Source organism: Acanthochromis polyacanthus, chromosome 13 (genome assembly GCF_021347895.1).
Source record: "Acanthochromis polyacanthus isolate Apoly-LR-REF ecotype Palm Island chromosome 13, KAUST_Apoly_ChrSc, whole genome shotgun sequence".
In the NCBI taxonomy this organism is placed as follows: Eukaryota; Metazoa; Chordata; class Actinopteri; family Pomacentridae; genus Acanthochromis; species Acanthochromis polyacanthus.
This window is the reverse complement of record NC_067125.1, coordinates 17788198-17813276: the sequence shown is the minus strand read 5'-3', so window position 1 is coordinate 17813276 and position 25079 is coordinate 17788198. Positions and strand designations below refer to the sequence as shown.

At 40.5% G+C, this 25079-nt stretch overlaps 1 protein-coding gene and 1 pseudogene across 1 annotated transcript in view; one reads left to right on the top strand and one right to left on the bottom strand.

The window, feature by feature from the left end:
• Positions 1-12809: 12809 nt before the first annotated feature.
• LOC110950161 (nicotinamide riboside kinase 2-like) lies at positions 12810-13363 on the top strand (annotated as a pseudogene).
• Positions 13364-21721: 8358 nt separating this feature from the next.
• Positions 21722-25079, bottom strand: part of rasa2 (RAS p21 protein activator 2) — a 32428-nt gene continuing 29070 nt past the window's right edge. The window contains exon 24 of the mRNA XM_022192602.2: positions 21722-24895. Within this exon, the coding sequence (XP_022048294.1) occupies positions 24865-24895 (31 nt within the window). The 3' untranslated portion in view covers positions 21722-24864. The remainder of the gene's footprint in view (positions 24896-25079) is intronic.

Sequence of the window (25079 nt, the reverse complement as noted above, 5' to 3'; positions counted from 1 at the left end):
AATTACCTCAACCACACATCAAAAGTGGGGAAGAAATAGCCTGTGGACTGTGCTGAAAAAACAAGTCAGTGTCAGAAAACTAACATATTGAGTAAAACTTCACCAACTCTGTCAAGACAAGTGGTCAAAGATACATTAAAATGTCCATTATTTATTTATTATAATTTATTACTTTACCTTATCGTTTAGTTCACTCTCCTTTGAGCTATGGTTGTGCTGTTTCCATGGAGATGCAGAACTTGAGCCACAGTGAATAGAGATGTGACCGGAGCAAAAATATTCAGAGATTGCTCGGGATTCAGAGAGTTAAAAGACATGTCTTGTGAACATTGATAGTATTACAAACAGTCGAGCAGGTGAACAAGTGAGAACGAGTAGCAAGTTAGGTAGTTTCATGTGCAGGTTTAGGAAACTGGAAAGGAATGAATTATTGCTGTGGGAGTGATTGTACAATGAAGAGCAGATAGATCAAGTATAGAACTCATGGTAAAACTGAGAGCATTTGGTGAAGAATGGATTTTAAGATGTGATTGACAGAGCCCATCCTTAATTATTACACACAGCAAACATTTCACTTTTGAGTAACCACATACGACACTACATGCACCAGTTATCTCATGTTTTCACAAAATTTCATGCACTGTTTGGAAAACGTGCACATTCAGTCTAAGTTACGTAAACTAATAGGCATCAAAGCCTTTCTATGCAGCTCTGGGTTTGATGGAAGGAAACAGTTTGATTGCATTGCTATTCAAAGCTATTTTCAGTCTTATGTGAAATAAAACATTCATGCTAGTTTGCTTTTAATGCAGCATAGTTCACTTGATGTTAAGAGGCGCACAGCGATACATGGCAAAGCCTGAGGAGTGTGAGGTCGGTCTGGCAACAAGATGTGGGGAAAACAAGAAAGCCAGTTCGGTGGGAAGTACCGGGCATGTTTCCTCTTATATAAAACACTCTCCTGAAAAATATCACAGTGTAGACTAGAGCTGTCTGCACTGACTAGAGACAGATATATACACCCAGAAACACATAAACATGAAAACATATACGAATCAGGAAGCTCTATGTATGTTTGGTAAGAGAGAAGACAATTATACAGCTGATTTTGGGTTTCATTCCCTTAAATGATGCTGATGAACATACGTTTCTTTGCTCTAAATTCAAAATGCAGTTTATGATGTGAATAGTTTTGCAGATGTATTAAAAATCATAACCTGATAAAAAGCACCAGATGAAATTTAAGGGACCATTCTGAAGGGAACATGAATGTCTGTGTCAGATTTTTGGGAAGTCCATCCAGTAGGCGTTGCGCTTCACCGACCCGCCCACGGGACGTTTTGAGATCTGCATAAGCATTTCCTTAAATGTCTGAAGCTGCAAACGCGATTATACAAACACTATACACCCATGGAAAGCTTAGATTCTCATGAATCCGCCGGTATAAACCACTTTCAGATGTGATTACCACAGCGGGTAATATAAACACATTTGTCCAACAAACAACAAAACATTTAAAGGGCACAACTCACCTTTGGACGCTCTTTTAATGGTCAAAGATGAAAATAATCCACAAAAACCGGCCAGAATCCAAGTTTAGGCATCCAGACAAAACTACCACGTATAATATTTTGTCCACAACATGTCTTGAAATAAGCAAATAATCCACAAATAGCTCGGCTCCGTGCGCACACACGCGGCGCATGGTTGCGCTGCGCGTTTCATATTCACTGTATTTCTGTCCATATTTTTATTCAGCATACACAAATCCACACGGTCTTGCACTCAAAATGGTGACTGAAGTCTATCCTTTTGGTTTACACCGCATTTCAACCAATCAAGTGACTCTGGCCTGCCTCCAAGGCCTAAACGACCAACCGTAGCCGAGACTGACCGATCTGGACCTACCTCATTTCGTCAGTAAATTCTGAGCAAATCACGTCGGAGGAAACGTTTGACTGACAGGGCTGATAGCCAATGAGCCTGCTGAATAGCAGGATTATAAATAGAGCCTCTGCCAGCAGGGTTGTGTGATGTTTCACACCTCGGCTCTGGCTGCAGCTGGAGCCTGTCTATCCCTCTGTCTGATCCACACTGGAGCTGCTCTGAAGTGCCTTTTTTGAGTTCTTTATGAGTTTTTGGAGTGAAAATAATGTGAAAACAGTCTGAAAAACGAATATATACCATTTTTGCCCAGGGTGTGCAGAGGGTGTACAGAGGGTGTCCAAAATTGACAGAGCCGGGCCATAGCAGTACAAATACATGTGTGAAACACTCATTTCTTGTAGTACTGCTCTGAAATTTTGACCTGAACTATGTAAGACCCCATGCTGTTGCCTTTTTGTGTTTTCAAGCTGTCACAGTGCTGCCACACTTATTTTCAGGTGTTTTATTAGGGAAAAAATTTAGGCGAGAATAAAATTCCTCCTAATTCAGTGTGTTCCAACATAAAATACTCTGTGCCAGTAGCACCTAGAGTAATTGTGACTGCACTGGGTGAAAATTCAGGTTGTCAGCTTTCAAAGGAGACCCCAACCATGCCTGTACTCCAAACAGTTCAAGAACAGCATTCAATTTACTTTCCGTACATCTTCAGTAGAAATTTCAGGTGAAAATTGACGGAAGCTTATAAATGTCAAAACCACGACTGGTTGCTAGACCCAGAAGGGAAAAAATTGTGGAATCACCAAAGTTAGCGGGAGTCATTTTGTCTGGATGGTGATCATTTGCACAAAACTTAAAAGAATAACAGCAATAGCAGTTGTGTCACACTCTGCCAAAGTGCTGTTTTCTTTTCATTCATCTGTTCCCTTTTGTCTTTCGCCTGCCAGCGTCCTGCCCGGCAGTGATCTTTGTTTTCCTGCTAGCAGCGTCACCTGATCTCACCACCGACCTGCAAATTCGTGTAGCTGCCAACATTCCCACATTATCCCCTCTAGTACAAATACCAGCCCTCGTCCCCGGGCTATGTTTCAGAAACAACAGACAGAAACAATGCAGGTATTTCTTATCCAAAGAAGCAGATCAACCAACACATTGTCAAGATGAAGTTATCTGAAAAGAAGGTAAATGATTCTTAAATGACGTGAAAAACTTACTGATGATGATTTAAGAGGAAATGGAAATATTAAAAAATGTACAACATAACTGATTCTAATCTGTAAATCTCAAGTAATTGACAATCCCACAAATGGAAACAAACAAACAAAGGAGCAAACCGACAAAATGACAAGATTTAACGCCTCATCCTAGCAGACTTGGGTAGGTCAAATTCCAACAGAGAAAGCAAATGATTTTAGATGAAGTAGAGCCAGGCTGAAGCTTACATGTTTAAGAAAAGTTCCTCTGAACAGGGAGTCGAGTGGCTCTGCGGACAGACAAAGCAGCCCAATAAAACAAAGAGTACAATGTTAAAGTCCAAATGTGGTTGTGGTTTTATTGTAAATCTGAATATGGTGACATTTCCAAATCACTGTGAGAATGGTCAAACATGATTTAGTTAAAGCAGCAGCAAAGCACCTCTGAGGTTTAGAGAACTTCCACTTCTAGGCTGCATGCACCAAACATACATACAGTTTTACCCTTCAATGGCTTTTTCACATTGATCTGATTGTAGTATAAAGACACCTCCATCTGGAAGGTCCAGCCACCGGCTATAACTACACCATGAAGACAAAAGAATACTGAACTGTACTGAACTCCTTTACTGTAATATACATTTGGCAAAACTATTTGTACTGAAATCCTTCTGCTCAGGTGTCTGTGCTCTTTATCACTATGAGCAACACAAAGCAAACACGGCTTTTCAAGCCAGCAGTTTCCTAGTGCGAGCTGTCAAACTTTGCAGTGTTGCGGGCAAAATAGTCTCGAAGCATCATATCATGAAGGATGAAGACGCGTTTTTGCCGAGTTCTGCGTAAAAAATAAAGTACAGGGAAGACTTAATAATAATTCCAATCTAACGCCAATCAATTTGCTAGGAATTTGTAATTTTGTGTGGTATTTTTGTATGGGAGCGCAAGAACAGACTTAAAGGGCCAGAAAAACCAAAGAAAACTTTTCCATCAGGCTGTGTGTTGTGATAATGATGCTATTTGATCCAAAGAGATCTCTTCAGTGAACCCTGTGCCCCTGCTGAATCAGATCAGTGCCCATAATGGCCGACTGCAGCCAGAGGGTCTTGACCCACCGACACAAAACACGGCGCAGAGACAGGAGCAAGACAGATGGACAAATAGACAGATAGATGTTCAGACAGACATCCTGTCTCAAACCAGAAATAGATACAACAATTAAGTAAGGTCTGGCCATTTTCATTTCACTGACCTTCGCCCCTCGCCTCCCACATAAGGAGACAAATTACTACTGCTGTTGGATTTGGCCAACAACTCCGATGTAGGCGAACATGCAGTGTGAAGGCTGAGACAGCGGACATAAATCATACCTGTATTTGATCTGCGGGGCCTTGGGTGAGCTGATGGTGTGACAGCCAGCATGCACCCTATGGCTTTGAACCCCTAAAGGGCTGCAATGGGTCACTTGTTTTGCTGGGCAGTTGAATTTTCTGTGGCGCATTAATCTGGGGACGGTTTCTGACTGGATTTTTTTGTTTGAGTCTTTAAACTCCTTCCACTCTGGAGATCCTCCACTGGGACTGTTGTCAAAATGTCATTATTCAAAGGTTATAATGCATGAGAAATTCAGTGACAAGGCTGACATGTACCATTATGACTAAAATCGATGGAGCATGTGTTGTGCTTCATTTGTGGTCCACCAAATGTGGCAGAGCTTCAGTTAAAATCAGGGGGAGGCTGTGGATCAGGGTTGTCCAATGATTGAAGGGTCGGCGGTTCCATTCCCACCTGTGCTGTTGTGTCCTTGGGTAAGACACTTTACCCGCCTTGCCTCCAGTGCTGCTCTCACACTGGTGTATGAATGCGTGTGAATGTTGGTGGTGGTTGGAGGGGCCGTAGGCGTGGATTGGCAGCCATGCTTCTGTCAGTCTGCCCCAGGGCAGCTGTGGCTACAAATGTAGCTTACCACCACCAGAGTGATATGTGAGTGAATGACTCATCCATTTTGAAGCGCTTTGAGTGCCCAGAAAAATAATGTAGCCGCAAGGGGACACAAGCCAGTGTCTTATTGTGCCGGTCCCAAGCCCGGATAAATACAGAGGGTTGTGGCAGGAAGGGCATCCAACGTAAAACTTTGGCCAAATCAAACATGCGAATCAAATGTATGACTTCCATACTGGATCGGTCGAGGCCCAGGTTAACAACGACCGCCATCGATGCTGTCGACCTACAGGGTGCCAATGGAAAATGGACGACTGTTGGTCGAAGAAGGAGGGGAGGAAGGTGTGTTCGTAGGAAGAGAGAGAAGAGGAACACCAAGAGTCTAGGACTGAGAGTAGGGACTTTGAATGTTGGAACTATGACAGGAAAAGGTAGAGAGCTGGTTGACATGATGCAGAGGAGGAAGGTGGACATACTGTGTGTCAAGGAGACCAGGTGGAAAGGTAGTAAAGCCAGAAGTTTAGGAGCAGGGTTCAAGTTGTTCTATCATGGTGTAGATAGGAAGAGAAATGGAGTAGGAGTTAGCTTGAAGAAGGAGTTTGTTAGGAATGTCCTGGAGGTAAAAAGAGTGTCAGATCGAGTGATGAGCCTGAAGCTAGAAATCGAAGGTGTAATGTTCAATGTTGTTAGTGGGTATGCTCCACAGCTAGGCTTGCGCTAGCTGATCGCCACAGCGCCATTGGCGCATAGTTTTGCTGGATGGCGCAGTCATTCTGAACCGCGTGAGCCACAGTGGCGCTCTATTTCTTCGAACCGCCCGAGCAACAACTTTTTCTCTCAGCAGGCGTCGGAAATGGTCGGAGCCACCCGAATCTTGATCACGCGCCCATGTCATGATCCACTCTCGGCCAGTTACAGAAAAGCATGCTATTTTTACTGCCTGACATCTCTGAACAGTGTGTTAGCCTGCCGGAAATTTACAAGAAGAAGAAGAAGAATGGTGTGCCATGCAGTGTGTCACAAGGTGAGTCATTTGCGATCAGGAAAAGCGAGAAAGAGGAGGTTTTTGTTGAGTTTATGCTACAGTTGTGAGATATGGGACATAGTGAGGGTTGAAGAATTGGACATAGGAGGAAAAGAAGGTAAATTGGACATGAAATTAATATTTTTATGGGTCAAAAAGTTTTGATCATGAACATGTTTCAGGTACAGGTTTTTAAATGGCCAAATGCATATATACATGGGAATGTGTCTTCACCCCTGACTGCCTGTTTTTATGAAAAGAACATTAAATTTGGATCTGAAAGTTTAGCAAAATGATATAGACTCACACTGTGTGAGTGTTCTGTGGTGTTTTGTTGAAAAAATGTTTAATTTCATAATTACATGTTTTGTATCTTCTGTTTCATTAAGTATTTTGTCTGTTTAATATAGTTTGATTGTATTAATGTTTATTTTTCTTTTTAAAAGTTTAATTGTAATGAATGATTTTTTCCTTTGATTTAATTGCTTTTTTAATGTAATTTATTTCTTTCATCTTTTCTTCTGTCAAGATTTTAACCCCGACCTTAAAAGTGAAACAAACCCTTAAATCACAATGAAAATACTTCTGTTGTCACAATCATGAGTTAGTCAATTATTCAGTTTATCAGTTCAACTTTATTTGTTTAGCACATTTCACACAGATGACAAAACTAAACAAGCAAAGAGAAAATAACTATGCTAAAACTATGATTAAAGGTAGTGTCTACAGATACGGACCCGTACCCGTAGCCTGTGGGCTACGGATACGGCACTTTCCATTTGCCAGACAGATACGGACCCGTACGCGAGTCTCGCGAGTCAAGAAGCTGCTAACCACTGCAAACTGTTGAAAGGTAAGCAAAGGTTAAGGTTAGGGTTAGTGTTAGGGTCAGGTTTAGGGTCCGTACCTGTAGTACCGATGCTACGGGTCTGTACCGCTAGCGTCTACCGGGAGTCACGTGACCAGATCTCGCGTATCTGATTGGCAAATGGCAAGTGCCGTATCCGTAGTCCACAGGCTACGGGTACGGGTCCGTATCTCTAGCAACAACCATGATTAAAATTCAAACATTTAAAAAAAAGAAGATTTAACACGGTAATAAAATGTGTTGTGTCCAGGGGATGGAGGAGTTTATTGAAGTATTCTTGGGCTCACATGGTAAATCATTTAAAAAAGAAACTTGATATTCAGTCTAAGGAAACTGGAAACTGCAGAGCAACAGAAGAACCAACAATATCTCCTGTTTTCTCCTTTAATGAGTCGTCTCTTCTTGCGCTTTCAGATCAAAGAACTTCAGACTCTTCACAACCTGCTCAAACTCTTTGTACAGGACCAGAAGGTTTCCTTCTCATTTCTACTCTGAAACTCAACTTCTCATGCTCAAACTGCAGACAAATGTTTCTGCTGCTCTAAAGTCTGGTCTCCAGAACTTCCTAAAAACTCTCAAAGTCTCTTCTGCTGCAGGTTGCTTTGTAGAACTGTTCCAGAAAACCTCACTAAACCACATGGAGGGGCCTCAAGATAGTTGTCCAAATGAAACCGTACAAAAACCAAACTAGCACAACCCAAACGCTAAAGTCTCCTGCAGCCTACCAGAGAAGCTCTTTAAACAGAATCAGGACAGGAACTCTTACCTTCTGGACAACCAACGTTGGTTCACAAACAAGAATACAGAATTTGTCTGACCAAAAACCTCTAAAGACTCACTACAGCCAAGATAAAGACACAACTCAGCTGCACCAAATCCACTAATCACTGCACACATTAGCACCATGTGCTAACTGTGCCTAAAGAACCACATTTACCAAGGCAATTATTCAGTACAAAGCCCTAAAACACACCAAGAAACACATTAAAGATGATTTTACTGCTGGAAGCTGCAAGCCAACGCCAAAAGAGCAAACTAAAGCAATGGAACCAAACCCGTAATGATGGCAAAATCGGAACAGTGTTTTGGTACGCACTGAAACCCCCGTGGAACTTGTGATTCGAAACGCTGTTCTGAGGTCTGTATCAGAAGGGCGATGTCACGTGACTGTTCCATGTCGCGTTCCATGGAACGCCAACTGGTTTGAAACATCACGGTTGTTTTTGTTTCAGTAAAATGGAAGTGAATACGCGATGATCAAAGTGAATACACGATGATCAAAGTGAACACGCGATGATCAAAGTGAACAAGCAATGATCCTGTTATCCTTTTCCTAAAATTGATTAGTAAATAAAATACTACCATTACACAATATGAAAATGTCTATTATATGCGAAATATATCCAAGTTACATATATATTTTATATATAAAATAATCATTTCTTTTGCCCTCGCGTGATTATCTGTAAAACATTTAAAAGCAGTTGCAATCTGCAATTTTTTGCGAAGTCTTGCCTCTCTGAGTGTCTTGTACTGAGCGCGCTTTTGGATTGAGAACTTAAAATGGATGGTGGTGGAAAGTGTCCCAGATCAGCTGTCTGGGGACACTTCGACCTTCCTGAAGCAAAAAAAGTGAAATGTTTGCATTGCATGCAACATCTTGCATTTTGTAGTAATACTACAACTATGTGGAGACACCTGCAAACAAAACATCCGGACGTCTGCACGTCTAGCGCTACACAACCAAGTGCTGAATCAAACCGAGGCCAGCATGATGTTTGTGGTATTGTATTCATGTCATTTTTATACACCTATACATTTATTGGTAGAGAGTGGAGTGAGAAGCTGCATTGATGCTACAGTGGGGAATTGTACTGTCATGACAGCTCCAGTGTGCAGATAACGTGCCAGAAACAGAGGACCACACAAAGAAATCTCCATAAACACCTGAAAGAATAGCACAAATAACACAGTGCAAAGAAGTTGAAATACAAAATGGACAGCAATACAATAGTAAAAATTTACAAATGGTCAAAAATGAAACTTGAAAAAAATCATAAAGATTATTTATTCACATTTGTCATCACAAGAAATACAATCACTAAAAGAGATCATATTGTTCTACAGTTACATATAGTTACATAGATGTACAATATAATACATGAAGTTGCATGGCAGAATTCCTTCTAACTCAGTCTTTTCTTGTTCTTTGACAGGGAGGCAAAAAGAATTAGATGAGGCCCTAGTTAACCTTATTGTGAAGGACTCACAACCTTTTTCAATTGTGGAAGATGAGGGTTTCAGGAATTTTGTTAAAAAACTTGACCCCAACTACATCCTTCCATCCAGGAACACACTGAAAACAATGCTGAAGTCCAGATATACTGAGACCAAAGAGAAAGCGATGGCTCAGTTGAAAAAGGTCAAAACTGTCAGCTTGACCTCAGATATGTGGACATCAATAAACATGGATGCTTACCTAGCAGTTACATGTCACTTTATTGATGAGAATGGAAAGCTTTCCACCACTGTACTTGGGGTCACTAATTTTCCTGAGACTCACACAGCTGAACACCTGAAGGAGGCAAAGAGCACTCTTTTACGTTCATGGGGGATCGAGAAGAACATTACATGCTTAGTCACTGATAATGCTGCCAATATGATAGCTTGTGCACAACGTTTGCAGGTACACACGTGGACAAAATTGTTGGTACCCCTCAGTTAAAGAAGGAAAAACCCACAATTCTCACTGAAATCACTTGAAACTCACAAAAGTAACAATAAATAAAAATTTATTGAAAATTAAATAATCAAAAACAGCCATCACTTTTGAATTGTTGATTAACATAATTATTTAAAAAAACAAACTAATGAAACAGGCCTGGACAAAAATGATGGTACCTCTATAAAAGATTGAAAACTATTTGACCAGAGTGACATGATTAACTCAGGTGTGTCATTTAATTGACATCACAGGTGTTTCCAAACTCATAATCAGTCAGTCTGCCTATTTAAAGGGAGACAAGTAGTCACCCTGCTGTTTGGTGAAAAGGTGTGTACCACACTGAACATGGACAACAGAAAGCGAAGGAGAGAATTGTCCCAGGACATCCGAAAAAAAAATTATAGACAAACATCTTAAAGGTAAAGGCTATAAGACCATCTCTAAACAGCTTGAAGTTCCTGTGACAACAGTGGCTCATATTATTCAGAAGTTCAAGACCCACGGGACAGTAGCCAACCTCCCTGGACGTGGTCGCAAGAGGAAAATTGATGACAAATTGAAGAGACGGATCGTTGGAATTGTATCCAAAGAGCCCAGAGCAACCTCCAAAGAAATTAAAGGTGAACTCCAAGGCCAAGGTACATCAGTGTCAGATCGCACCATTCGTCGTTGTTTGAACCAAAGTGGACTTCATGGGAGACGACCAAGGAGGACACCACTGCTGAAAAAAACTCATAAAAAAGCGAGACTGGAATTTGCAAAAATGCATGTTGACAAGCCACAAAGCTTCTGGGAGAATGTCCTTTGGACAGATGAGACCAAACTGGAGCTTTTTGGTAAGGCACATCAACTCTATGTTCATAGACTCAAAAACCAAGCATACGAAGAAAAGAACACTGTCCCTACGGTGAAACATGGAGGAGGCTCAGTAATGTTTTGGGGCTGCTTTGCTGCATCTGGCACAGGGTGTCTTGAAAGTGTGCAAGGTACGATGAAATCTGAAGACTATCAAGGCATTCTGGAGAGAAATGTGCTGCCTAGTGTCAGAAAGCTTGGTCTCAGTCGCAGGTCATGGGTCTTCCAACAGGACAACCATCCAAAACACACAGCCAAAAACACCCAAGAATGGCTGAGAGAAAAGCGTTGGACTATTCTAAAGTGGCCTTCTATGAGCCCAGATCTGAATCCCATTGAACATATGTGGAAGGAGCTGAAACATGCCATTTGGAGAAGACACCCATCAAACCTGAGACAACTGGAGCTGTTTGCTCATGAGGAGTGGGCCAAAATACCTGTTGACAGCTGCAGAACGCTCATTGACAAATACAGAAATCGTTTAATTGCAGTGATTGCCTCAAAAGGTTGTGCAACAAAATATTAAGTTATGGGTACCATCATTTTTGTCCAGCCCTATTTCATTAGTTTGTTTTTTAAAATAATTATGTTAATCAACAATTCAAAAGTGATGGCTGATTTTGATTATTTAATTTTCAATAAATTTTTATTTATTGTTACTTTTGTGAGTTTCAAGTGATTTCAGTGAGAATTGTGGGTTTTTCCTTCTTTAACTGAGGGGTACCAACAATTTTGTCCACGTGTGTACGTCATGTGCCTTGTTTTGCTCATACATTGAATTTGGTGGTGAAACAAGCCATAGAGCAAACTCCTGCACTGCATGCTCTGCGTCTTCAATCTAGGCAGATAGTAGGCCTCTTCTGATCTAGTGCCAGTGCTAACCAGAAGCTTTCAGACATCCAGCTGCGAATGGGAAAACCAATGATGAAACTAATACAGGAAACAGAGACAAGATGGAACAGCACTTATGCAATGTTTGAGTGTCTGCTGGAGCAGCGTGAAGCAGTGGCAGCAGCCTTGGCCTGCTTGAACACAATTACAATTTGAGTGGCAACACTGCTGTACTGTTTGAGCGTGTTATTTTGAGATTGGCCACCAGATGTCGCTGTGGGGAGATGTTTCGAACGTTCCATAGGATCGATTCTTTTTCTGAATCAATTGTTCCAAATGATTTGATCGCTTGATCGTTCCATTTTTGCCATCAGCCAATAGGAACACAGCTTACTGGAAGTCCAGAGGGCTGGCTTAGTGAAGTAAATGTAGTTTAAAGTTGAAGCAGAAAGTTAACAAAGAAAGTTGAAAACCACCTTCTGATACCTGAAATCTCTGAGTTTTCACACAAAGAACACCTGAACATGTCAAACTGGCTTCATAGTAGAACTCTCACTGTAAAAACATAATATGGTGTGTTACTCAAAAAACACTACAACCCAGCTGTCTAGAGTCGCCAAGGAGTAACACAAAAACAGGACAAACACTGGTTTCCAGGGGGTTAGGTGGCTATTTATTTGAAAGAGTAAGTTTACAACAACACAACATGTGAGCAAAAATCACAAAGTCTGTATTTGGTTCAGCTGAAAATATTAGTTTTTGTCTTTTTTATTGACCAGATTTTTCAGGAAGTAGATGAAGAATCGTTAAAACTCTCATGTAGAAGTCCAACTTATTTTGGATCCTTGTCGAGAGTTTAGTATTAGAGTTTGTAAAGTTGTTGAGTTTTTAGAGTCACATGGATTGTTTTGACATTTAATAACCGAGTCCTGAAATAAAATTACAGTTGTGGATTTCTGTCATTTAGTCTGGACTAAACAAATAATAGCAGCATAAATCTCAAATGAGGAGTCTGGATTGAGGTTTCTCATCACTTGAATTATCAAGTTTTGATCATTAGATCAAAACATGAAATTTATGTTGGTTTAAAGGAGTATTCCACCTTAAATCTCTGAATGTTGATCTAAAAAGTTGGTTTCAGGAACTATTCCATCTACAAGATCCTCACACATCAAACTTAAAGGAACATTCCACCAAAAATCCCTGGACATGCACCTAAAATGTTGGTTTAACTGAGTATTCTATCCAAAATCCTCAAAGAGACCTGAGGGGCTGGTTAAAAGGAATATTGCACATTAAAAAAATCAATTTGGGCAGTATGTGTAGCAGCAACAGCAGAAAGAGGTCCTCTCTGGGTGGAAGAACCGAGTCCGAGTGGCAGCTCCATTTCTGCTCTTACCTTACTCACTAAACTCAAGTGCCATGGAGGATTCGAATAGTTGACATTTCCTGCTGCAACCTTCTCTTTTTCAGCTTTCTTTCACTCCCGACCCTGTTTTTGTTGACATTTGTGACACTTTTTCCGAGCTTTGACCAATCCCAGAACATGAAGTACATCATCGGCATCGGCGGTATAACCAATGGAAGGAAAACCAGCCTCACCAACCGCCTGATCAAGAACCTGCCCAACTGCTGTGTGGTCCATCAGGATGACTTCTTCAAGCCCCAAGATCAGATTGAAGTTTGTGAAGATGGCTTTAAGCAGTACAATGCCATCACTGCTCTGGACATGGATGCCTTGATGAGTACGCTCTACGCATGGCTGGAGAACCCGATGAAGTTTGAGAAGTCTCATGGCGTTAATAACACCCTGGACACAGAGATCAAAGTCCGACCACAAGGAGGAGGAGGAGACTCACATCCTCATTGTGGAGGGCTTCCTGCTTTACACCTGCAGGCCTTTGATCGACGTGCTAAACCAACGTTACTTTATTTCCGTCCCATATGAAGAATGCAAAAAGAGGAGGTGCTCCAGGAAGTCCACGGTGCCAGACACCCCCAGCCTGTTCAATGGCCACGTCTGGACCATGGACCTGCAACACAAGAACATCTGCTCACTGTCAAAATATCTGTTGTAACCCCCTGTGCCCCTCCACTAAAATTAATCTGGATCCGCCCCTGTTTTAACGGACTGTCTTTGGTTCAGTATGAAGTAAATTCTGCTGGTTTTGCTCAGTCCAAGTTCCCCAGGATTACATCACACGAATAAAAAGGTTGTAGAAGTTTGCTAATTTCTTCAGCACCTGCTTGCAATGTTGTTTTTACATCCCAGCTGTTTCTGAAGCTTTCACTGGGTTTTAATTAACTTGTGACAGCTTATACATCCAAGCTGAGCTGACCGTGGAGCGCTCCTCTGCCTAAAGCTATTGACTTAGACGGTGGTGATTCACTTTAGTCTGAGGATTCCATGTTCTCAGCATGTACCCAGCACTTCTACTGAATGCCACTTATTTCAGCTTAATCCTACAATAATGCATGTAGAAAAATATACAAGAATCACCAACGTTTTCCTGCCCTGAGAGCTCTGCTCATTTATTTGTACAAGGAAAAAGACGATTTCTACTACACTGTTGTCAAGAAATTATTTCTGTAAGACAAAGGCTGTATTTTCGCTGTTAGTTCGTACCACAAAATATCCCAACACAAAATCAAAAAACTCAGTGAGACTTTAAAGTTTTTCTAATGTTTTACTTGCAGCAAGGAGTACAGACAATGGATTACATCTGCACTGAGGCAGTCTCAGTGTCTTCACGAATACTTATACAAGAAATCTCCCTCCCCAGCAGCTCCCCCTCATTGTATTCTTAATTTCTTTCCTTTTTATCGCGGGGGAAGCGCAGACTTGATCATCTCCACTTTTATTCCAATATCCTCCTTATGTCTGGAATGCAACACTTCACTCTTTATTCAGTATAAAGGTCATAACAACAATCATCACATCGTTCAACAGATCAGGATAAAAAAAAATCTCATGTTAATAAAGTATAAATGTATTAATATATAAACGTATCTGCATATTTCCTAACAACTGTAAAAATATTTTCCTCATTTATGTCCAATTTCTCCCAGTCTCAGTACTGTTGCATAAAATGAATGTAAGTTATTTAGTTTTCGACAAAATCTTTCATATATTATACACCTGTTTTAGTTACACCAAACTCACCTGTCCCATCTGTGCAAAACTCTCACCTTTCTCTGTGCAAATAAAAAAAAACAGCTCTCAATGAAAATCTGTGGATTTTCCAGGTCCAGCATCATTGTTTCTGCATAGAGAAGCTACTGTTCAGTTTTTAAGGTGAAGATTTTCTGCATTATTAACATAACATGGCTTGTTGGCAGAACAATAGCAATGGCAGGAGGTTCCTGCATAGAGAGAAATGCGTACATGAGTACACAGTAAAGTCAGTGTGCAGGCTGTAGCAATCAAAAAGCAGCATGTCTCCGTATGACGTGTGTCTTCCACATGAAACTTTCAATAACCATTTGGTGAGTGTCTGTTTGCCTTCACAGATGGAGCTTTACGCTCTTGCAATATGAAGACATCTCATGCTGTGGTATAAGTTTGACCCTTAAACATAAATATTTTCCTGTCAAGAGATATTCAGAACAGCATTCCCTCTGAACAGAAGTGAAGACAGTGCTCTGTTGTCCCATGTAAAGATGCTGACAGTAAAGAATGACACAATCAACCAATGTTTAAGCATGAGCTATTCCCTCTTATTAGTGGTCTTTCTCCACAAAAACTTCACTGATAACCTAATCAAGGCTATTCACGTCAGGCCTGAATACAAAGTTCTGTGAGTCCACAAACTCTTATACATGCTGCTGTGTGATTGGTACAGTCCATATGTGACATGTTGTCTTTCCCGCGGTTCATCTTTGTTATTATAACTGTAAATTACAATTTTTGCTTACTTTGAATGGAGCCAAGCTAGCTGTTTTCCAGTGTTTTCTTTGTGCTAAGCTAAGCTAACCAGTTTGTAGTGTTTCAGTTTCCGTCGCAACTCTCATTAGGAAAGTGAATAAACGATGAAATATTCCTGCTGGCAGGAGACAGGAAAGCCACGCAGGAAAAGGGGCTCACTGTAATAACACTGCAGAGATTCTCCACTGATCCCTGTAGGAGAGCTCTGCTTCTTGTAGGAGGTGAGGTCTGAGGGTCAACACTGGGACACACAGCTGAAAGAGATCATGGTACAGGGTGGAACCTCAACCAGGAGTCTTCCTCAAGGTATATTTATTTGTGGAGCATCTTTTAAACAGAAAAGACCTCCAAAGTCAACTGTGTGAGACTTAAAAATGCAAAACAGCAACACGCCATAAGTAATTATACTTATGGCGTATGGTCTGAGTCTCTGAAGAGTCTAGCTATCGACTGGCCCTGTTGTGGTGGTTGTATCAGGTGCCTTTTGTTGGTCAAGCGTAGTGAATGGAAGGGAGCGTAGACCTGAAGAAGAGAGTTCAGTTAGGAGTGGGCTGTTTTCATTGCAGCTTTGTAAGCAAAAGTCAGAGTTTTGAATTTTATGTGGGCAGCAAAAGGAAGACATTGAAGAGATCTGAACAGCGGGGTGACATGAGCTGTTTTTGGTCTGTTGAAAACCAGATGCGCTGCTGCATTCTGGATCATCTGCAGAGGTCTGACATGCATGCAAGGAGGCCTGTCAGAGCTGCAGTAGTCAAATCCAGACAGACAGACAGAAGTGCTCTTAAACATTAGATCACTACAGCTGTTAATAACATTTTGGACTTTGGGGTTGAAGTTGGTTCTTCAAATCTCCTGGTGAATTTTTATACAAAAAATTGTGCCTTCTTTGGATAAGTTAATATTGTTGCATCTGTGAGGACCATCTCTGCTTCTTTTGAGTTTTTATTGGGGGAGACAAATGCACATGTGCAAATTATTGACAGGGAGACATCCCCAGCTGTGGTTGAAAGCCCTGCTGAACCACTGGCAGCATGCAGCAGTTTTAAGCCTATTTCAAGGATCCAGTTACTGCCTGCTCTTGAGGCCTTAATTAATGTTCTCATTAAATACAAAATCACTTCTCTTGTTCACTTTCATGTCATTTCCCAGAAAAGTAGCCTAAAATCCAAGGAATGTGGAAGATCAAATTATACTAATCCAATGTAATTTATTAGGTGTGTCTGTTACATCATATACTGTAGACAGCACTGTCTGTGTCCTTTATCCAGATATCACTGTAGGTTTATTTATGTTCTGAGCTTCCAAGATTCCCTGACACTGGGCCCAGGCACTGAGCTTATCAGATAGGAAAAAGAGAGCAGAATAGATGAGAAGTCAGACCATTTAAACCTCCCACACCCTCATCAGCGTGTGCCCCAAAGTAAGTGTATTGTAATTATCATGATTACATATTATATTTAATAGTATTGTGATGAAATCCAACTCTTTTTTTTTCAAACTTTATTTATCATTTTTCGTAACAAAAACATTGGTATCAATTAACACATTTCTTATAAAAGTTGTAAACCCCCCTCCCCACCAGGTGGCATTCCCCATTATAGACAGTATCCAACTCTTTTTTTTTTTTTTTTTAACATTTTGAAGGACCTCCTGGTGCAGAGCAGTTAAAAACTTGTAGAACAGTAACTCAGCCTTGCAGCGTTCACGTCAAAATAAAAGTTTAAGAAACGTTGTCCACTTTATTCCTCCTCATTTTAACTGAGCAAAGGTTGAACAAGTAAACAGAAATCTTGTTTACACTTCGTTTTAAAATGTGTTTGATCTGGGCACAAGTGGATGGATCGCAGCTCACATACGTCTCACGTGTCTCCAAGGTGACCAGCTGACCACTTTTATTCAGATTTACTAGTGCTTGAGAGATACTAAATGACATGTCAGGGTTATTAGTCACTGTAACAATCACCACATCCTGTGAACGGTGACGCATGCTCCTCTTTCATCCTTGCCTGGGATGCATCAGGACACATTTGTGTTTACGCTACAAAGGACATGTGGTCAAATGCATCCCAGACCAACTCAGCAAGTGGTTTTGGAAATCGGATCTTAATGTGTCTTTTATGCTTGTTTTACGGCCTTCCACTTGTGATCAGATTGTCCATGACACATTTTAAATAGTAAACAGGGTTATGTAGTTAATGAAAACCCTGATAAAGAGTAGTCTGTCCTGCAATATTTTTTCTTTCTTTGTTTCTAGTCTATCCCTCAATCTCAGTTCAGCCGAGGTCCTTTTTGTTTTGGACATGTGTGCCTGATTTTATTAGTGTTGCATCATCCTAAAATTGTGGAACTATGTACACACTGTGTTTCAAATTATTATGCATATGCTGTTTTCCTAAATAATCAACAAAACTTCAGATGATGACATCAGTATTTTTTTAATAACTCAAAATACAGTCCTCCAAATTATTTGCACGACAGTTTCAAAGCATTCAACGGGTTATAAAAAAATTGAAAATGGAAATCTGTGACATTTTCTGCATTAGAAGATATTTTTCTCAAAATAAATGCTGTTTCGTTCAAAAACATGTTTACAGATCTAGATACATGTTAACGTAGGAGTCTGTCTTAGACATCACCTTCACAACTCTTTCATCCATTGAACTTGTGAGTCCATGTTTAGTTTCTGCCTGGATTTCATTCATGTATGCCAGAATTACCTCCCAGAGCTGCTGTTTTGAGGTATGCTGCCGCCCACCCTCATAGATCATCCTTTTACGGATGTTGAGGTCAGGGGACGATGATGGCCACATCATGATTTTCTCTCTTTATGCCATAGCAGCAACAAGGACTCAGTGGTATTCTTTCCACTGTGACAGGGAGCATTGTCTTGCATGAAAATGATTTTACTCTGAAAGGCACGGTTTTTCTTTCTATGATCAGTTAGGAACTCCACATAATTTCCAAAGGTCATTTTGACACCTTTGGGCACCTTAATGGGTCACTGCCCATTATTTCAGCCCAAACAGTCACTCCACCACCTCTTTGCTGATGTCACAGCCGTGTTGGGACTTACTGGCCATCCAGAACTCCATCTATCTGGACCATCCAGTGTAGCATGGCATTCATCAGTGATTAAAACATGTATGTCTGAGCCCACTGCAAGTCTTTCTCCTTGTGAGCTTTTCTTAAGCATGGCGAAAACATAGCATTATGCAAACCTCTGAAGGATCCTGCATCGAGAGGTTCTTGGGACTCCAGAGGCACCAGAAGCTTCAAATGCCTGTTGGTAGCCAGTAGTGGCTTTTTAACAGCTGCTTGACAGAAATCTTCCTCAGTGCAGCTTCATCTCTTCATCTCAATGAACCCGTCTGCGCTCTGAATCAAACACATATCTTTTCACAGTATGATGATCCCTCTTAAGTTTTTGTGAAATTTTCAGGGTTTTCATATGTTCTTCAAGGCATTGCAATATTTCACGCCATTCATTTTCAGGAAGGTCTGTCTTTTCCCCCCATATTGCATGAAACCTTATGTAGTTTCCCTTTAATTGGGTTCACCTGCCAAATAAATGATCACACCTTTCTGAAACTGAATTCAGTGTTTTTCACAGACAGGAGAAACAACACAAGCGAAACGTTTCACTGAAAAACAAACTTGCATAAGAATTTGGAACACAGTGTAAATGACAGCACAAGGACTTCTTACCCAGTGTGTATTTTCACATGTTCACATAGTTTAAGATGAAACTCACAGTTTTAATCTCATTTTCTTATTTTAAATGCAAGTTGTTGGAGCAGAATGATGAAAATGCCCTCTGTGTGCCACGTTTCTGCACTTATTGTTATGAATATGTTTCTCTCATTGGACTGCAGTAAACTGACAGCACTGTTGAAAGGCGAAAAGAAAACCTCTGCACTTGATAAATGAGATGCTTCAGAGCCATATGTAGCTTAATGGGCTCCATGCTGCAGCTGACATACAGAGGAGTGATTTTACTCCTACAGGCGTTAAGAGGAGCCTCGATGAGGAGAGAAAAGTCAAGCGAAGTTGCTGATACACATGACCTGACCTACATCAAACAGCTGCAAAGTGCGAAAGAAATCGTCCGGTGGTGTTTGTTATAGCCCACATTTCCCTCCGTGTTTAAAAGAGACGGATTGGCAGGGCGGGTCATAATATTTTACAGCAGGACAAGTGGGCTAAAGATGGTGCAGACAGAGGAGTTTTATATACAACCGTCATTGTATGTTTCCATTAATGCTGCAGAGCTGAAACCTGACCTCAAGACATTTACTCAAAGGGACAGAGACACCACAAACTTTTTGCACAGAACGAGGTAATGTTAAATCAGATGGCTTTTTAGTTACGGTGACTGAAGTAAGGATAACACTGAGATGTTAAATTAGAGGAAAAAAACAAACACCAGGAGAATGATTGCAACCAGCAGTTGAGGTAAACACAACGGAGCAATGGATCACAGTGTCAGCACCTCGGCCTTGATCTGTGACTTTTGTGTTTAGGGAGTGTGAAAAGAACCAAAGAACTGCAAAATCCTGCATGAACTAATCATCAGCCTCTAAGCTGCAATGGAACCAAAAACACGTGGAATGAGCAACAAAATCAAAACTCCAGGGCGACGAAAGCAAGTGAACTCGATTCAAGGATACACTCCCTCCTGCTCACTACGCCTGGCCAACAAAAGGCACCTGATACAACCACCACAACAAAGAGAGAGAATGGCTGCTGCCAATGAGATGGAACAATCCAGAAACTGGTAAGTGTGAGCACTATTCCATAAAACATGCATTTTTATGTGTTCTTGACACACATGCACACCGGATTCCTCTTAAAGATCAAAAGACAGATGATCCATGAGCGCAACAAGTGTAATTTATTCCACATAAAGCTGAAAGAGTTGCAGGCTCATGGGACAGCATTCTAACTGCTGATAAGTGAATTTAATTAAAGCCCTATGTTGCTTACATTCCCACAGGAGAATTACATGTATGTATGAAGCACATTATGCTTTGAAGTGTCAGAAGTTTGGAATAAATATTTTACTTAAACAGGGCAGCAAAGAACTGCATCTGAATATGTTGGAGAGATCAAATGTTGCATGAAGGAGTAAAGAGTTACTGAGAAAAAGCAAAACTTAAAGGACCACTCTATAGGATGGGTGTTGTTTCCAAACTCTAATTTGCCCGTTTCTTCTGTTAATACACTGGCTGTCCAAAATTTTTTTTTTTTTAAAGTCACCACTTGGATTTAACTTGGCAAACAGATAAGAGCCTTCAATTGGATGATTACCGCAGTGATGAATATGTTTCAGTTGCAACAACTTATTTAACTGTAGCTGATGCAATGAGGAGATTCTCATTTCTTAAACAACCATGATGGAAGACATATCCTGTGGTCGTAGAAAGGATGTTAATCTGTCTTAGAAGGGTCAAATTATTGGCCTGCATCAATCAAAGAAAACAGCTAAGGAGATTTATGAAACTACTAAAATCAGGTTAAGGACCGTCCGATGCATCATTAAAACCTGAAGGATAGTGGTGAACCATCACCTTAGAGGAACAAATGTGGTCGGAACAAACTCTTAGATGATCAACAGTAGAATTCACGGCTATCTTCAACAGTGAAAGTAAAAGCATTTCAACACACAACGTGAAGGGAACTCAAAGGATTGGTACTAAACAGCTGTGTAAATCTAAGAAAACCACTGATCAGTGAGGCTTAATGGGAAAAAAGGCTTCAATTTGTTATGGAGCATAAAGATTGGACTCTGCAGCAATGGAAGAAGGTCATGTGGTCTGATGAGTCCAGATTTAACCTGTTCCAAAGTGATGGGAGCACCAGGGTAAGAAGAGGCAGATGAAGTGATGCACTCATGTCTAGTGCCTACCAGCCTGTGGGGGTTAGGGTTATGATCTGGGGTTGGTCAGGTTTAGCAACGTTATGTTCCCAAAGAATGAGGTCAGCTGACTACCTGAATATACTGAATGACCGGGTCTTTCCATTAATGGACTCTTTTTGTCTGTGATGACAATGCCAGGACTCATGGGGCTAACATTGAGAATGAGTGGTTTAGGGAGCATGAGACGTCATTTTCACACATGGACTGACCTCCACAGAGTCCAGACCGCAGCCCCATTGAGAATCTTTGGGATGTGCTGGAGAAGACTTTACACAGCAGTCCAACTCTCCATCATCAAGATAAGAGTTTGGTGAAGAATTAATGCGTCTCTGGACAGAAATAAATGCTGTGACATTGCAGAAGCTTATCGAAACGATACCACGGCGAATGAATGCCGTTTTCAAAGCTGAAGGTGGTCGAACGAAATATTAGTGTGTGTCAGTGTACAACAAAGGCAAACAGAAAAGCCACTTGAATACTAATGTGATCACAAATAAAACCACCTCCAACCACACAAACGTGGGAAGTGTGAAAGTACAGACACTCCACAGAGAGGAGAAGCATTGGCAAAGTGTTTATTGTGAACAGACACAGAACAGACCATGTATGGAAATTAAAATGTTTAATTTGTATAAAAAAAAAACACAGACATTGTACTGAAGCTGTGTAGAGACATTCAGAAGAAATGAGCTGGAGGTGTTTCAAACCTCCACTTTCCACGGGACAGGAGGAAGCTTTCTGATTCAAACAAAAGCATCCTACAGAGTCTTCAGACTGTCCGCTAAACTCACTTTCTGCTCCAACACAGAACAAGTTTATTTGTAGAGAGGAAAAAAAGTGTCTTTTGGCCCATGTTTGAAAAGAAAATGTTAAAATTGTTTTCCAGCTTTGAAAAAAAAAAAAAAGACTAAAATATATTTTGTTCCTGCATACAAATGGGATTTTTCCTTATTTTCATAATTAATACAAAGTGCTCAGCAAACCAATATCAGATGGCTAATACCTTGATTGATGTTCATTTGATAGTTCAAAGCAAATATGAACATTTCCCTTTCAGTTTGGTAATGTTCTGATATGAATTTGGCCGCAGTCCATCACACGAAAGTCACACCGACCTGAACGCTGTTTCCACATACTATGAATATGTGCCATTTTTAAAAAATTCCCTTGTCAAAAGCAGATAAATAAAAGCAGAACGGAAATTAAAACCCGACATTGACACACAAACACCAACCTCCAGTTTACTGGCCTTATTAAAACTAGCAATGGATTTGACATGCAAGCTTATACCGTTTAAAAGAACAAGATTTTACGCTGTGATTTTCTGATTCAGATCAAGATCTTCTTGTTTAAATTTGGTTTTAAGTACTTTTTTCAACTCAAGAAATTCCTCCAATGATCACTTTGTGAAAATCACTAGTTTTACTGTTTTTTTTGGCTCTGATGAGGCAGGTCTTTCACTCACAGCCTGCATGTGAACACAGTCGGTGGCAGCTGCAGCTCAATGGACGTCACGCACAATATTCACTTCAGTAACACTGCGTTAAGCTTCAACAAGTGGAAAAGTTTGCAGCAGCTACAGCCACATACAGTCAATAAGAACACATAGGGACAAAAACAAAAGCAGCCAGCCTCAAAGAAGCACTGCAGACACAGAACGAAGTACCGAAACAGTACAGCAACACATTAAAATCAGTGTTTAAAAAAAAGATACAAAAACAATGTCCTAGAAAAATATATTGTTAAATATACAAGACATGCAAGTTAGAAATATATGATGGACCAAAGACAGAACTTGTGAAAACAACTTATCTCCACACGCAAAAAAAGACACGGTTAACCCTGTATTATCAGCATTAAATGTCCAACTTTTGTTGTTTAAATTATTTCAAGTTTCTTTTGTCTCATTTCAACACTTCATTGTTCAAGCGGGTAAAAGGATGAAAACACTAAGGGGGAACAAAAAGGCTCAACCAGGATTAAATCAAACTGATTGTTCTGTCCAGAGCGAAATCAACGTCACAATGGTAAAAAAAAAAAAAATTGCTGGTTGTGGCTTAAATCTGAGCATTTGGTTGCTTGTATCAATTTCAGTTTCACATCATAAACTCGATACTCAAGTAAAGTAAAAAGGAGTTTAAAGACATCATGTGGGATTCTGACAACTTGCTTTCATAATTTCGAATTAACTTTGAGAGTTTACAGACTGTTTTTTTCTTTACTGTTTTCATCAGATGCAGCTTCACTACTGCAGAGATGTGATTATTAGAAGGAGTCACTGCAAGAGTCTGACAGCTGTGGAAATGTTACAAATATAACTGAATTCTAAACCACAGAGCACCACGTTTCAAACAAACTCTCTAAAACCATTAAGTACAACAGCTGGTCCTGCAGAGGGCTGATGGGTGGAAAAATGCAAGCAAAGGAAAAGGGCAGAATGTTTCTGGTTGCTGCGATTGTCTGGACTACTTCGGCGATGACAGGGGTGATTTGTTTTTCTGATCGATTCCTACCATCAACCGTCATTTCTTACAGAAGCTGCTAGAATTATGTTGCGAGGCTCTCGACGCGACAGCACAGATCTGATGTACACCGTACCAATACAATTCACAATCACAGGGAAATACAACTCTTCACCACAGTCGTGCTATCAGGATTCAAAACTGAACGCATGCAAACTGCTTGCTTTAAGTCACTAGAAAGTAAAGGATATGTTAGCAAAAACATACACATAAACCAAACATACATAGATTTATATATTTATATATATATATATAGAATTTGTCTCCATTTTTAAACCATTTGTAGTCAAAATACATTAAATTTTTTTTCAAGTCCAAGTTCAAACTTATGAAATTGTCTTTGGTCAAGAAAAATATCTTAAAATCTACAGACTATAAATGTTATTGTACAGGAATGAAACAAAAATGTACTCGAGATCATGGAACTGATCAAAATGGGGAAAGCTGATACCAAGTATCTAATCATTTCTATTTGGAGTTTTCCAAATATTTAAAGTGCTTCTGCATTATTCCCTCAGCATTTGATGTGAAAGAAAACATCCGTCAAAGTAAGGCAGATCGGTGTTATCTACTTATACGTACTTTGAAAATATATATACATTTGTTCAGACACTAAAAGAGTTGAGAAAGATTTAGGTGTACAGGGGCACAGGTTGAGGACGAGCCTCCAGAATGATGGTGATTAATAATCAACTCTAAAGACAGATGTCTGAGCAAAATGTTCAAAGATGGGGAGAGCATCATCTCAGCTGTTGATAGAAAATTGAGTGAATTAAAAAATAGCAGCCTATTCACACACCATCTAATGATGCCTTTTTCACACAGCTGTAGACATGAAAGGGGACATAAATTAAGACACAGAGAGAGTCTCTTTGTAAGGGATCTGCAGTGCAGATGAGGGGGAGGAGATGAGGCAGCATACTGCCCAAAACACACAAACAGACAACACCTAAGGGTTCATTGATCTCAAGGACCGACGAGCAATTCTGGAAAAGCTCACGAGCTTGTTCTGGGGCGTCACCACTGTAGTGGACTCATGACGTCTGGAGGCCGGGGGGTGTCGTTCTCCTGGTCACACAGTGGCATGTGTCGCTGGGAGAACTCCTGGAGCTCCTTTAGGACCGTTTAGGCTCCCTGTGGTGTTCTGGTATGGTTGCTGTAGGCCACACCTGGCGGCCCAGGTTAAGAGGTTTTCCCCACTATGGGGTTGTCACTGAAACAGGAAGGATAACAAGGAAGGATCATCAGTAACAAGGCTAGGATTCATTCAAGATCATATAAGAACAGAATTTATGCATTTACAGAGCTGTGTAAAAGTTTTAGACTCTTGAGATTTTTATCCGTCAGGGAGGTGTCTGATCATTCCCAAATTTATTCTGCAGCATGACCTCAAACAT